This window comes from Stegostoma tigrinum, chromosome 31 (genome assembly GCF_030684315.1).
Source record: "Stegostoma tigrinum isolate sSteTig4 chromosome 31, sSteTig4.hap1, whole genome shotgun sequence".
Lineage (NCBI taxonomy): Eukaryota > Metazoa > Chordata > Chondrichthyes > Orectolobiformes > Stegostomatidae > Stegostoma > Stegostoma tigrinum.
In genome coordinates this window covers 37,927,607-37,943,674 of record NC_081384.1, presented here as the reverse complement: position 1 = coordinate 37,943,674, position 16,068 = coordinate 37,927,607, and the positions used below count along the sequence as shown (strand labels likewise).

Genomic DNA, 16,068 nt, shown 5'->3' with positions numbered 1-16,068 from the left:
TTACATCAAAATGCATAACTCAACATTGCCTCACATTATGCCCCCTCTGCCACCTTCATGCCCAATTACTTGGTCGGACTATGCCCATTTGCAGGAAGGTTGTGTCCTCCTCACAGCTTATTTTTATGCCCAGCTTTCTATTGTCAGCACATTTTGATGCACAGTTTGACTGTCAGTCCCTTTTTAAGGTCATTGATATAGGTAGCAAATCTTTGAGCCCAAGGCTATAACGCAGGACCATATACATCAGCAGAAGAAATTTGACACTGAGCCAATTAAGGGGGTACTTAGACAGATCAGCAAATATTGGTCAATTCTAAAGAGTGTCTTAAATGAATGGATTGTTTCGTATCCTGTACTGGGATATGGACACTACAGGCAAGGTCGGGATTTGTCACCATCTCTAAACGTCCCTTGAGAAAACAATGGTGTCCTGCCATCTTGAATTTTATAATCATTGGGAGCATTGGTACATCCACAGAGCTATTAGCAAGTGAGTGCCAGGATTTTGACTGAGTGCCAGTGAAGAAATAATAGTTTTGCTCCAAGTCAGGATGGTGAGGGGGAGATTTGGAGGGGAACTTGCAGCTGATGGTGTTCCCATGTATTTGCTATCCTTTTGGATGGAAGTGGTGGTAAGTTTGGAAGGTGCTGTCGAAGGAGCCTTGATGATGTTGTATATGCTACCACAGTATGCCCTGGTGGCTGGAATGTATGAGCACAGGAGCAGGCCTTTCAACCCATTGAACCTGTCCCACTATTCAACACAGTAAGTTGATCGATCACTTCAATGTCAGTTACCCATCCAATCCCCATAACCCTGTATGCCAGTGGAAATCAGAAATCTATTGAATGCTACCTTAAACATACTCAAGGACTGATTATCCTCTTAACCTAAGGAAAGATATAATTAGATTAGAGAAGGTTTAACAATTGATTTGTAGTATAAGGGAGATCTGCGATAGAGAATTACAAAAGCTCATAATCCTCTGAGCAAATGAATCTCCCCATCTCAGACCTAAGTTGCATCCCACTGACTCTGGGCTTCCAAACCGGGGCAAACATCTTACCTACATCTACCCTATCTATTCCTTGAAGTATTTTGTAAATTTCAATGATGTCTCTCTCATTCTTCAAAACTGTAGAGAATATGACCATTTACTAAATTTTTCTTCCGAGAACAGTCTCTTCATCTCAGGAACAAGTCTAGACTTTTCCTTTAATAGTGAGTAATTCTGAACTTCCTTTGTTCATCATGGTTGATTGACGTCAATTGAATGTCTGCTTTTTGAAGGAATTATAGTTGCTTTGAGTCATGTAATAGTCCTTTAAAGGCTATCCATTTTCAGTGAACAGACATGTGTGGTAAAGAGATCAGGCAAGCTAAGACTCATTTATTTTTTAAGTGGAGATGGCAGGTAAGGCAGTGGTATGTTTCTCCTATCAAGTGTGAGAAATCAGGGAGCAATCTGATGTCCCTGACTATGCCTGCCGGAAGTTTCACCAGGTACAGCTCCTCATAGGCCACATGGTTTGGTTGGGGTAACAGCTGGACACACTGCGGTGCTCGCAGCGGTCACAGAGAGTGATAGGTACTAGCTTTAGGGAGATGGTTACACAATAAAAAAAAGAAAAAAAAAGAGAAAAAAAAATTTGGTGTCCATGTACACAGATCCTTGAAAGTTGCCACCCAGGTTGACAGGGCTGTTAAGAAGGCATACAGTGTTTTAGCTTTTATTAATAGAGGAATCGAGTTTCGGAACCAAGAGGTTATGGTGAAGCTGTACAAAACTCTGGTGTGGCCGCACTTGGAGTATTGTGTACAGTTCTGGTCACTGCATTATAAGAAGGATGTGGAAGCTTTGGAAAGGGTGCAGAGGAGATTTACTAGGCTGTTGCCTGGTATGGAGGGAAGGTGTTACAAGGAAAGGCTGAGGGACTTGAGGCTGTTTTCATTAGAGAGAAGAAGGTTGAGAGGTGACTTAATTGAAACATATAAAATAATCAGAGGGTTAGATAGGGTGGATAGGTGGAGCCTTTTTCCTAGGATGGTGACGGCGAGCACGAGGGGGCATAGCTTTAAATTGAGGGGTGAAAGGTATAGGACAGATGTCAGAGGTAGTTTCTTTACTCAGAGAGTAGTAAGGGAATGGAACGCTTTGCCTGCAACGGTAGTAGATTCGCCAACTTTAGGTACATTTAAGTCATCATTGGATAAGCATATGGACGACATGGAGTAGTGTAGGTTAGATGGGCTTGAGATCGGTATGACAGGTCAGCACAACATCGAGGGCCGAAGGGCCTGTACTGTGCTGTAATGTTCTATGTTCTATGTTCTATGTCCTTTAATATATTTTCCCAATCTACCCCAGCTAACTTGTGCCTCAAGTCTTCATCATTTCCCTTATTCAAACTTAACACTCTTCGTTCAGAATTAACTAGCTCACTTACAAACATTGTGTAAAGTGCTATCAGATTGATGTCATTCATCCCTAAATGTTCCCTTACAACCATATTATTGATTAGTTTTTTCTCATTATGAAATACACAATCTAAAGTATCCTCTTTCCTAGTTGGCTCATCGATATACTCCACTAGGTAACCTCTCCTCATGTACTTCAGAGGCTCATCCTCTACAGCTTTAATGCTCATTTCTTTTATCCAACTATTTGCAGATTGGAGACACCATGATAGCTATATTGCATATGCTACATGCTTCTCTCCTCTCCTGAGTTGCCACTTTTATTTGGCGTACTATAATTAAGGGTGATGGCCTAGTGGTATTATCGCTGGGCTGTTTATCCATGGACCCAGATAAAATTCTGGGAGTCAGGTTTGAATCCTGCCCTGGAAGATGGTGGAATTTGAAGTCAATAATAATCTGGAATTAACATTCTAACAATGACAATGAATCCATTGTCAATTTTGGGGAAAAACCCATCTGGCTCGCAAATGTCCTTTAGGAACGAAACTGGCCCGGCCTACATGTGATGCCAGACTCACAGCAATGTAGTTTACTCTTAACTGTCTTCTGAGCAATTCGGGAAGGATCATAAATGTTGCCTAGCTAGCGATGCCCACATCCCATGAATGAATAAAAAATGCCTGTCTGCCTTTTCTTTTTCTTATCTCTACCCAAACAGATTCCACCCACTGTTCTCCAAACTGAGATCTTCACCTCTCTTCTCTGTCCCTCTTAAATGTCACACATCTTTGAATATTCAGCACCCAGTCCTGGTCACCATAATGCCATGTTTCTGTAATGGAAGTTAGATAATGGTATTTGTGCCAGTAGGTCATAGAATCCCTACAGTTTGGGAAGCAAGCTATTCAGCCCATTGAATGTACACCCACCCTCGGTAGGGCATCCCAGCCAGACCCAGCCCATCTCTGTAACCCTGTATTTACCATGGTTAATCCGCCCAGCCTGCACTTCTTTGGACTGGGAGAAGAACCCCACGCACATATGGGGAGAATGTGCAATTTCCAAACCAACAGTCTTCATCAGCATCACCATTACAGTGAGGAAAAAGGCCCTTTAGCCCAACAAGTCCACACCAACACTCAGAGAGTCCCACCCACACCCATCCCTCTATAACCCACCTAAGCTACACATCTCTGATACACTACGGGCAATTTAGCATGGCCAATCCACCTAATCTGCACATCTTTGGACTGTGGGAGGAAACCGGAGCACCCAGAGGAAACCCACACATACACAGGGAGAATGTGCAAGCTCCACACAGACAGTCGCCTGAGGGTGGAATCGAACCCAGGTCCCTGGCACTGTGAGGTAGCAGTGCTAACCACTGAACGATTCTCAGTCAACTGTGCTGATGCAGTTTGAATGTTTAAGGAGAGGATGGGATGTCAATTGAGCACCACATCTACAAGCATCCACTCCCTCCACCACTGATGCTCAGTAACAGCAGTGTGTATTATCTACGCGATGCACTGCAGAAATTCACCAAAGATCCTTAGGCAGCACCTTCCAAACTCATGACCACTTCCATCTCGAAGGACTTGGGCAGCAGATACATGGAACAGTATGACATGTACGTTCTCCTCCAAACCACTCACCGGCCTGATTTGGGAATGTATTGCCATTCCTTCACTGTCTCCGAGTCAAAATCCTGAAATTCCCTCCTAATAGCATAGTGGGTCTGCGTACAGCAGGTGGACTGCGGCGGTTCAAGAAGGCAGCTCTCTACCATCTTCTCAAGGGATACTAGAAATGGGAAATAATAATTCTGGCCCAGTCAATGTCCACATCCCACGAAGAAGAAAAGTAAATTTCAGGTAAGTAACAGCAAACTGTCCAATATCTCCAAATCAGAGTTGGAAGTAATGGGCAGATCGCAGGGAGCAGGGGAGTCTGTTACCAGATATCATGGGTTCCTTGGCAATTCTCCTTGGGTTCGATGCATTAGAACTTCCACACGGCTCCCAATTTCATGGTTGTTGATACATCTGATCTCTGATGACTGGAAGACAGAAAGGACTGGAGATGTTGAACGCCGGAGTCCATAGATGAGAGGCTGGAAAAGCACAAACATCTTCAGATGCTGTCTGACCTGTTGTGTTTTTCCAGCCTCACACCTATAGACTCTGATGATTGGGCTTGTTCACAATGACCCAAATATTCCTAGAAGAGTGATCACTATTGGATTTTTGTCCTTGAATCTATTCTCTTACTCTGTGTCACCAATCTGGGCCTGAACTTTGATGACAGAAGTCTTCGATTTAGATTTAGATTTAGACTTTTATTGTTATGTGTAGTCAAGTGCAAAACTGTGCAAAAATATCCCACATGACGCCACCTTCTGAACACAAGTACCTAGATAGAAAAACCTCAAGTGCAAAATAGTAACAGAGCCAAAGTTTTAAAAGTTAAGCATTATCTTCATGGAGTAAGCAGAAAAATAGAGAAATCAGGTATAGTTAGCATGAAAGCCTGTCTTAGTATCGTTATGCACGTGAAGATTATGTTATCTATTGTAGATTTGTTATTTTTCAGACATGAAGCCGATTTATTTTATAACTTGTGCTTGGAAGTTAATCAGCTTTCAAGGTCCTGTTCTGGCATAATCAGAAGCTGCTGTCATTGCACTGATCCATCTATGAGCACTGAGATAATGGGAACTGCAGATGCTGGAGATCCGAGATAACAAAGTGTGGAGCTGGATGAACACAGCAGGCCAAGCAGTATCTTAGGAGCACAAAAGCTGACGTTTAAGGCCTAGCCCCTTCGTCAGAAAAGGGTCAAGGCCTGAAACGTCAGCTTTTGTGCTCCTAAGCTGCTGTTTGGCCTTCTGTGTTCATCTAGCTCTGTACTTTGTCATCTATGAGCACAGATGGAACCACAGTTTAACATCTCATCTGAAAGACTGCACCTCCAACTGCACAGTATTCCCGCAGCACCTCTCTCTCTTTCTGTGCTGAGGTCCTGTCACATAGGATGATTTCCAGTTCAGTTCAGTGACAAGGATCTAAATCAGATCAGAATGAATTCAAGAATGGAATTCAAGGAAATGCGAGCACTGATTTGAGAGATGGGCCCTTGAGACTAGTGGGGGATTGAAAGTGGGATGGTAGATTGTAAAAGTGAACTGGTCAAGGGTTTTATTCTTTGAGAAGGAGCTGATGGCAGATTTCAAGGAGACAGGGGTGACACCTGAAGAGTGAGAATTGATTCACATTAGCAGTGAACTGGGACGATGAGGAGAGTTTGAGTTAAATGTTCAGTTTGCTGTTTGCTTTTTTTGGAGTGTTCATATGATTTATTTAAGTGCACAGCATCACTGGAATAGTCACGAAGGGGTCACTGGCTTAAGCATCAAGGGGCCTAGGCACTGGGGATACAGCTTCAATTCCCACCAAGGCAGCTGGTAGAATTTAAATTCAATCAGCAAAAGTCTGGAATATAAAGCTGGTCAAGGTGATGAGGACCATAAAAACCATCATTGTTTGTTGTAAAATCCTATCTGATTCATTAATGCCCTTTAAGGAAGGAAATCTGCTGTCCTTATCTGGTCTGGCACTCTAGTAATTCTAGATCCACAACAGTGCATTTCACTTTTAACTGCCCTTGCAATGGACCCAACCAGCTGCTCAGCTCAAGGGCACTTAAGAATGGGAAATAAATGCTGGCCCAGAGAGTTATAGAGTCATACAGCACGGAAACAGACCCTTCGGCCTAACCAGTCTATGTTAATCATAATCCCAAACTAAACTCATCTGACCTGCCTGCACTTGGTCCATATTCCACCAAACATTTATTATTCATGTGCTTTTCCAAAAGTCTTTTATTTGTTGTAACTGTGACCAAATCCACCACTTTCTCTGGACGTTCATTCCACACATGAACCACTGTTTGTGTAAAAAAAAATTGCCCCTCATGGCTTTTTAACATCTTTCTCTTCTCATTTAAAAGTATGCCCCATAGCCTTGAAATACCCCTCACTAGGCAAAAGACACTGCCATTCACCCTACCCATACCACTCATCATTATGTAAATTTCTGTAAGGCCACCCCTCAACCTCCTGCGCTCCAGTGAAAAAACACCAGCCTGTCCAGCATCTCTTTATAACTCAAACTCTCCATTCCTGGCAATATCCTGGTGAACCTTTTCTGAATCCTGTCCAGCTTAATAAAATCCTTCCTATAGCAGAGTGACCAGAAATGCACACAGTACTACAGAAGAGGCCTCACCAATGTCTTGTGCAACCTCAACATAACATAAGGATGGGAAACAAATGCTGGCCCTGCCAGTGATACCCACATCTCATGAGAGAATTAAGCAAGAAAAGGCTTTTATGTACCTTTGCATTTCCAAGTGCACAGATTGACTTACTGGGGCCAGCACGATGGCACAGCTTACAGAGAACTTGGTGCACTAGATGAGTTTCAAATAGAGTTAGGAGAAGAATAATAAAAAGATCTGAGTTCAGAGCTTGGCCACAGGGTAACCCTGAAGCACATCCAATGGAACGGTTGGCAATGGCAATAATCAATTAGATGGCCTTGATCTTTATGGCAGACAAGTCATTGAGAAAATTCTCTGATGACTTTGCTTTAAGAGTAAGAACTGGACTATTTACCTGGTTCAGCACGGCCCTGAAAGGAAGGGCTTGTTCTGTGGAATTTTTGAAAGGCATATTCCAGGGTTGGATGAGCAATGTGATGAGGACATAAGACTGGGCAGAGGACCATCAGCTGCTTCAGGAAGAGAACAGAAAGGTTTGTAATTGTGTGGCACCTTTCAAGATCACAGGCTGTCCCAAAGTGCTTTATAGGCAATGAGAAATCTTGTTACTGCCTCAACCTAAAGGTGGCACCTCCGACAATACAGTGCTCCCTCAGCACTGCAATGGAGTGTTAGCATTGACTATTGTGCTCAGGCTCTGTATAGGGATTCGAAACCAGAAGGATCAGGAGGACAAGTGGCATCCTTCCTGGGTTACAGGGCAATCCAACTCTTCTGGCCCTCTTCTTCCAGAGGCTGTGGTGCCTGATCTGAGAACCTGAAAGTTCTTTTCCTTAGTTTCTGCAACGCGCTACTGTCTGTCAGCAAACACACTCCTCTAAACCCATGGACAGCGCTGTGAACCTTACATATGGACTGTTTCGCGGAAATAGCCTGAGTACTTGTAGGCAAATACAAACAGTAACTCATAGCTAGAACCAGAATGTGTGCAAGAACCAGATTCTCAATTAGACAAGGCTCAGATTCCTCAGACCTCACTCGGCACTTTGTCCCTAATAACCCAAATTTGATACACTAGAAGGAAATTTGAGCAAACTCATCAATAAGATAAAGAAAAAGTACAATTTTCTAACTCTGGAACTAATCCCAAGCCAATGATCAGCTCCGTTCATGTCTTCATGCCATTACTAAAGCTGTTTCAACCTCTGTAATATCACCAGACTCCAATACAACCTTAACCCAAGTATTGATCAAACTCTTCACCAATGCTTTTGTCTATCTTTAATCTCCCTTGAGTTGGAGGAGACAAGCAAACTTCTTGAAACTGCTGCAGTCCTTGGAGTAAAGGGAAACCCACAATGTGTTTGAGAGGGATTTCCAGACATCGCATCCCAACCCATTAAGGTCAGGTCTTTAAATGTCAGAATATCTTGTTGCTCCTTCTCACAATATTAAGTGTTGAGTGTGCTCCAGGGATATAGAAATCCTGATAGTAACAGTCACTAACATATTCAGTAGATACTCAACAAAACCAGTCAAGCTGTTTTCATAGCATTAAAAAGTCGCAGAAATGTGCACCATTTGATCCATCACACTTCATTCATCTTCTGAAGGAACTTCCTACTGAGTTCCACTCTTCAGCCCCTTCCCCAGTCAATGCGTCATATTTTTTCCAGGTCTTGTAAAGAATTTTAGATATACATTTATTGTCACATGTTCCCATACGAAGCCATCAAAAGTACCTAAATACAGATTCTTCAGTACAATTTCTAAGGGAAAATAAAAGAAAATAAAAGAAATAATAAATCCAGCAATAAATTAGAAAAGTAGAGAAATAAGAGATCAGAATAACAGCCCTTCCAACGCAGGCCACTGTGGCCTCCAACTCTAAGGCTGTAAGTCTGAGTCCATGCTGAGGCCGGGATTTTGAGTCCATGCTGAGGTCGGGAGTTCGAGTCTGCTCTGAGGCCGGGAGTTCGAATCCGCACTGAGGCTGGGAGTTTGATCCCGTTCTAAGGCTGGGAGTTCGAATCCGCGCTGAGGCAGAGAGTTGGAGTCCACGCTGAGGCCGGGGGTTAGAGTCTGCGCTGAGGCTGGAAGTTAGAGTCTGCGCTGAGGCCGGGAGTTAGAGTTCACACTGAGACAGGGGATCTGTGCTCACCTTGTCTAATTTAAAGTATTGAAACTGTTGTTGCCTTAACTACATCAGCCGAAAGGCACTTGTACCACCCAACAATACTCCTGTCCTGTGAAATAATTTCCACTGCGCTCATGGAATTAGTTTCATATCCTTTTCCTCTCCTTCAAAGGCCCTTGAACTTCCAGAAACAATCCATCCTTCTTCATTTTATCCCATTCTTTCCCAGTTTTAATCACTTCCATTATATTACTTTGTGAGTTGCAACGTTCTATTCGTAAGTAAAACATTTCTGAATTGTTTGTCTGTCCTTGGGCAGGTTCCTAATGAATATAGATTGTACCCTCTAAGTTCATGACCTCCTTCCCATAGTGTGGAAACTCACAGTACATCAGCCCTTTAACCAAGGAGTTATTAATATATCAGCTTATCATTACCTTTTAGCTCCTACTGAAGAATTCTACACTTGCTCAGCTGCTTCACTTTCCCCTGGATCCCCAAATATAGAGGACTAAAAAAGAGACAGAGCTCAGATAGAATTCTCAGATACTTGTAAACCTGACATGCATCGACATCTCCATTCACGGCAGTGTTGATGGGAGCTTTCTCATTGAGGAATGGTTGAGATTCTTCCCACATTGAAGCAGCTGCTGAAGATCTGATAGTGCTAGTAAACATCCTGGTGTAATTATCCTGAGGGTTACTGTCTTCATTAAACACTCACACACAGGCAGTGAATCCCATGTACACAGATTCGCCATCTCCCATCCATTCACTCTCTCTCACACACACTCACTCATTCACTCACTCTCTTTCTCTCACCCTCTCACTCACTCTCTCTCTCTCTCTCGCTCACCCTCTCTCACTCACTGGGTCAAACACTGGCTCAAACTCACTCGCACAGTCACTCACTCTCTCTCTCACTCACTCTCACATTCTCAGCATCCTCTGGGACATCCTCTGGGTAAAGAGATAGCTATCAGGTGTTCCTCAAATGAAGGCTGAGAGAGTTGGAGAGATGGAGGCAGGCCCAAGGGGCTGAAGCAACTGAAGTCTGGGTTGCCCAAGCAGGAGAGAAGAAATTGATGGTTGTGTAAAAGGTCAGAGATCTAACAGAATTGTAATGAGGCTAATTAATTTACACAGTCCCAATGGAATTGTTTCGTGAAAACAATTATACAGTCAACATTGCAGCTCTCCCTCAGTACAGGCCCTCTCTCAGTGCAGCACTCCCTCAGTACAGACTCTGCAACAGTGCAGCACTCCATCAGTACAGACTCTCCAACGGTGCGGCACTTCCTCAGTACAGACTCTCCAACAGTGCAGCACTCCATCAGTACAGACTGTCTGGCGGTGCAGCTCTTTCTCAGTACAGGCCCTCTGACAGTGCAGCACTCCATCAGTACAGGCCGTCTGACAGTGCAGCACTCCATCAGTACAGACCCTCTGACAGTGCAGCACTCCTTCCGTACAGGCTCTCCAACAGTGCAGCACTCCATCAGAGCAGACCCTCTGACAGTGCAGCACTCCCTCAGTACAGACCCTCTGACAGTGCAGCACTCCATCAGTACAGACCCTCTGACAGTGCAGCACTCCATCAGTACAGACTCTGCAACAGTGCAGCACTCCATCAGTACAGACTCTCCAACGGTGCGGCACTTCCTCAGTACAGACTCTCCAACAGTGCAGCACTCCATCAGTACAGACTGTCTGGCGGTGCAGCTCTTTCTCAGTACAGGCCCTCTGACAGTGCAGCACTCCATCAGAACTGACCGTCTGACAGTGCAGCACTCCATCAGTACAGACCCTCTGACAGCGCAGCACTCCATCAGTACAGACTCTCCAACAGTGCATTACTCTCTCAGTACAGATTCTCCGACAGTGCGGCTCTCCCTCAGTACAGACTCTCCAACAGTGCAGTACTCCATCAGTACAGACCCTCTGACAGCGCAGCACTCCATCAGTACAGACTCTCCAACAGTGCAGCACTCCATCAGTACAGACCCTCTGACAGTGCAGCACTCCATCAGTACAGGCTCTCCAACAGTGCAGCACTCCATTAGTACAGACTCTCCAACAGTGCAGCATTCCATCAGTACAGACCCTCTGTCAGTGCAGCACTCCATCAGTACAGAATCTCCAACAGTGCAGCACTCTCTCAGTACAGATTCTCCGACAGTGCGGCTCTCCCTCAGTACAGACTGTCCAACAGTGCAGCGCTCCCTCAGTACAGACCTTCTCTCAGTGTAGCACTCCCTCAGTACAGACCCTCTCTCAGTGCAGCAATCTCTCAGTACAGATTCTCCGACAGTTCAGCTCTCCCTCAGTACAGGCTATCCAACAGTGCAGCACTCCATCAGTACAGACTCTCCACAGTGCAGCACTCTCTCAGTACAGATTCTCCGACAGTGCGGCTCTCCCTCAGTACAGACTCTCCAACAGTGCAGCACTCCCTCAGTACAGATCCTCTGACAGTGCAGCACTCCATCAGTACAGACCCTCTGACAGTGTAGCACTTCCTCAGGACAGATTCTCCAACAGTGCGGCACTCCCTCAGTACTGACTCTGCAACAGTGCAGCACTCCATCAGTACAGACTCTCCAACAGTGCGGCACTCCCTCAGTAGAGACCGTCTGACAGTGCAGCTCTTTCTCAGCACAGACCCTCTCTTAGTGCAGCACTCCATCAGTACAGGCTCTCCAACAGTGCAGCACTCCATCAGTACAGACTCTCCAACAGTGCAGCTCTCTCTCAGTACAGGCTGTCTGACAGTGCAGCACTCCATCAGTACAGGCCCTCTGACAGTGCAGCTCTCTCTCAGTACAGACTCTCCAACAGTGCAGCACTCCATCAGAACAGACCCTCTGACAGTGCGGCACTCCATCAGTACAGACCCGCTGACAGTGCAGCACTCCATCAGTACAGGCTCTCCAACAGTGCAGCACTCCATCAGTACAGACCCTCTCTTAGTGCAGCACTCCATCTGTACAGACTCTCAAACAGTGCAGCTCTCTCTCATTACAGGCCATCTGACAGTGCAGCACTCCATCAGTACAGGCCCTCTGACAGTGCAGCTCTCTCTCAGTACAGACCCTCCAACAGTGCAGCACTCCTTCAGAACAGACCCTCTGACAGTGCAGCACTCCATCAGTACAGGCTCTCCAACAGTGCAGCACTCCATCAGTTACAGGCTCTCCAACAGTGCAGCACTCCATCAGTACAGACCCTCTGTCAGTGCAGCACTCCCTCAGTACAGACTCTCCAACAGTGTAGCACTCCATCAGTACAGACCCTCCAACAGTGCAGCACTCCATCAGTACAGACCCTCTGAAGGCGCAGCACTCCATCAGTACAGACTCTCCAACAGTGCATTACTCTCTCAGTACAGATTCTCCGACAGTGCGGCTCTCCCTCAGTACAGACTCTCCAACAGTGCAGTACTCCATCAGTACAGACCCTCTGACAGTGCAGCACTCCATCAGTACAGACTCTCCAACAGTGCAGCACTCCATCAGTACAGACCCTCTGACAGTGCAGCACTCCATCAGTACAGGCTCTCCAACAGTGCAGCACTCCATTAGTACAGACTCTCCAACAGTGCAGCATTCCATCAGTACAGACCATCTGTCAGTGCAGCACCCCATCAGTACAGAATCTCCAACAGTGCAGCACTCTCTCAGTACAGATTCTCCGACAGTGCGGCTCTCCCTCAGTACAGACTGTCCAACAGTGCAGCGCTCCCTCAGTACAGACCTTCTCTCAGTGTAGCACTCCCTCAGTACAGACCCTCTCTCAGTGCAGCAATCTCTCAGTACAGATTCTCCGACAGTTCAGCTCTCCCTCAGTACAGGCTATCCAACAGTGCAGCACTCCATCAGTACAGACTCTCCACAGTGCAGCACTCTCTCAGTACAGATTCTCCGACAGTGCGGCTCTCCCTCAGTACAGACTCTCCAACAGTGCAGCACTCCCTCAGTACAGACCCTCTGACAGTGCAGCACTCCATCAGTACAGACCCTCTGACAGTGTAGCACTTCCTCAGGACAGATTCTCCAACAGTGCGGCACTCCCTCAGTACTGACTCTGCAACAGTGCAGCACTCCATCAGTACAGACTCTCCAACAGTGCGGCACTCCCTCAGTAGAGACCGTCTGACAGTGCAGCTCTTTCTCAGCACAGACCCTCTCTTAGTGCAGCACTCCATCAGTACAGGCTCTCCAACAGTGCAGCACTCCATCAGTACAGACTCTCCAACAGTGCAGCTCTCTCTCAGTACAGGCTGTCTGACAGTGCAGCACTCCATCAGTACAGGCCCTCTGACAGTGCAGCTCTCTCTCAGTACAGACTCTCCAACAGTGCAGCACTCCATCAGAACAGACCCTCTGACAGTGCGGCACTCCATCAGTACAGACCCGCTGACAGTGCAGCACTCCATCAGTACAGGCTCTCCAACAGTGCAGCACTCCATCAGTACAGACCCTCTCTTAGTGCAGCACTCCATCTGTACAGACTCTCCAACAGTGCAGCTCTCTCTCATTACAGGCCATCTGACAGTGCAGCACTCCATCAGTACAGGCCCTCTGACAGTGCAGCTCTCTCTCAGTACAGACCCTCCAACAGTGCAGCACTCCTTCAGAACAGACCCTCTGACAGTGCAGCACTCCATCAGTACAGGCTCTCCAACAGTGCAGCACTCCATCAGTTACAGGCTCTCCAACAGTGCAGCACTCCATCAGTACAGACCCTCTGTCAGTGCAGCACTCCCTCAGTACAGACTCTCCAACAGTGTAGCACTCCATCAGTACAGACCCTCCAACAGTGCAGCACTCCATCAGTACAGACCCTCTGACAGTGCAGCACTCCATCAGTACAGACTCTCCAACAGTGCAGCACTCCATCAGTACAGACCCTCTGACAGTGCAGCACTCCATCAGTACAGACTCTCCAACAGTGCAGCACTCCATCAGTACAGACCCTCTGACAGTGTACCACTCCATCAGTACAGACTCTCCAACAGTGCGGCACTCCCTCAGCACTGACCCTCTGACAGTGCGGCACTCCCTGAGGACTGCATTGGAGCGTCTTCTAGCCTTGTTGTTGGTTCAGAACCCATTGCTTGTGAAGCAAGGAAGACATCAAGTAGCTCAATGTGAGCAAGTAGAAATCTCAGAGATGCTCATTTAGCATCCATTTGGCTCATTGCCCGGTGTGGCAAAGAAGATAGCAAAGTACGTTTGGGATATGAACTGAAAAGTTTGGAAAAATGCTGGAAAAAGGCTGGAAAGACAGCACCTGTGGAGTTTATCTCTGGTCTGCAACCTTACAGCATAAGGTCTTGTTCCTGGCCAGAGCTCAAGATGTTTGCCTTCCAAAATGCATAGAGTCCTTGCCCTAGGTTTAGCGCAATGCTTTGGTTCACAGGCTAATTTTTTCCTTATTTACTTGTTGCAAAGCCAAACGAAGAGGACTGTTTCATATCTAAGGCAGACCTTGTGGCATGTTGTTTTAACACAATGGGACAGTGTGAGAAAGCTACTGAAACTCTGTGAACTAACGTCCCCCACCATTGCTGGGTAATTCTAACCCACTCAAGTAGCAATTGACTCAATTAGGTCAGCTGCCTGGCTTTACATCCTGTTCAATTTCCCTGTCATTGACTGCTGTCTGGATTTTTTTTTAAAGTGACCTTGTGGAACACAATCACACTCTGTGGTCTGGCACTGCCATACGTCTTGTCTACAACAGAGGAAAGAAAGAAAGACAGAATGAGTGAGCGAGAGAGAGAGAGAGAAAGAGAGAGAGAGAGAAGATAGCATGTCACTGACTAGATCATTCAGCCACTGGGTCAGGTCTGGAGAATCTTAGCCCAGTTCCCTTTACAAAGAATGAACTTCCTTCCCAATAACCAAATGAGAAATTGTGATTCAGACATGGATCAGACTGGGATGAGAGCAGAAGTCAGGGTGCCCACTCCTTATAGATATCTCTGCTGGATCCAGTCTCCACGTGGTGCGGGAATGTTCCAAGGGCTGTCTGCAACAGTACCAGTCAATGCCCACTCAGTGAGAATAGTGAATGCGCATTCTAATGCTCCCCATTCATTTAAGGAAGCTAGCACCATGTCACTTCTCAGACAAGCAGTTAAAATTCCTGTGCTCCCCCCTCCCCAACCCTCCTTTCATCTAACCCTGCCCTGGACACTCAGAGTCTCCTCGGAGTACCTCCCAGTCAGATTCTGTTCACCAGGCTGACACTCAGATTTCCCACCTCCCTCCAACCCTTCGCAGATCTTCCATGGCCCCCCTCCCTCTCAGAAATCCTTCTCGATCTCTTCTCAGACTGACTCACAGCTGTGCTTCCCAAACGGTGGGTCACTAAATGGTCAGGAACTTACGGCTGTCATCAGAGACAGTGGACCAGTGAAACTCACTGAGTCTGAACCAGGGGTGAGTACAGCATCATTGTTACACTTTCAGCATAAGATACAATCTGGGACCTTTCTTAAATTTACTCAAATCAAATACGAAAGCTGAAACCTCAGCGTGGAAGTTATCTAGCTCTGTTGTTACAGCTGAAGTATAGCATTCATGGCCTTGATTTGCATTTTCATGTTGTCTAACTGTGAGTGTCCAGAAGAAGACGGTAATCATGTGTCAGTATCTGATCCTAGATATTCCGCCAGATTGCTAATAAGGCAGTAAGGGTTGTACCTGTTTCTCCTGGTTGTACACAGTCAGGTTGGTGTTGTAATCCCAGCTTGCTGAAACACTCTTAAATAAGATGATTTCTGCTGTTTTGTTGTAATCACTCACAAATGCTTCTGCCCCCGTTTCAGTAATGCTGTAGTTGCTGGGTCTGTATGAAGGATCCAGGGCACAAGACCCCCCGAAGGAAAGGACCAGGCTGAGGAGGCAGGACACAGCGGTTTGCATGTTGTAGTGCCTGCCCCTTTGTCAGTGTGTTCTCCAGCACCAGCCTCTTTAAATATAATCGTGTCCAGCACAGGCTTCCCAGCTCTGATCTGCTGATAACACATAACCTTATAACACTCTCTGATGACAGGACTGTTCAGAATAATAAAACCTCTCTTTAGTTGTTTCCTTGTTTTACTGCACTCTGCATGAAAGGCACCTCCCAGAGCCATCAGCCACTCCACCCAGAACAGATTTCTTCACAACTGCCAGTGTAGTCGCTCTTGCTGTGTGCTGGTTTGAGCAGAATCTTG

The 16,068-nt window shown here is 46.2% G+C and overlaps 2 protein-coding genes across 3 annotated transcripts in view; one reads left to right on the top strand and one right to left on the bottom strand.

Moving 5' to 3' along the window:
- ace (angiotensin I converting enzyme (peptidyl-dipeptidase A) 1) overlaps nt 1–16,025 on the bottom strand; it is a 135,852-nt gene extending 119,827 nt beyond the window's left edge. The window contains exon 1 of the mRNA XM_059638649.1: nt 15,554–16,025. Within this exon, the coding sequence (XP_059494632.1) occupies nt 15,554–15,775 (222 nt within the window). The 5' untranslated portion in view covers nt 15,776–16,025. The remainder of the gene's footprint in view (nt 1–15,553) is intronic.
- LOC125466270 (transmembrane ascorbate-dependent reductase CYB561) overlaps nt 15,067–16,068 on the top strand; it is a 235,131-nt gene continuing 234,129 nt past the window's right edge. For both annotated transcript variants that reach the window (XM_059638650.1, XM_048560567.2), the window contains exon 1: nt 15,067–15,289. The gene's annotated coding sequence lies outside the window, so the exon portion shown is untranslated. The remainder of the gene's footprint in view (nt 15,290–16,068) is intronic.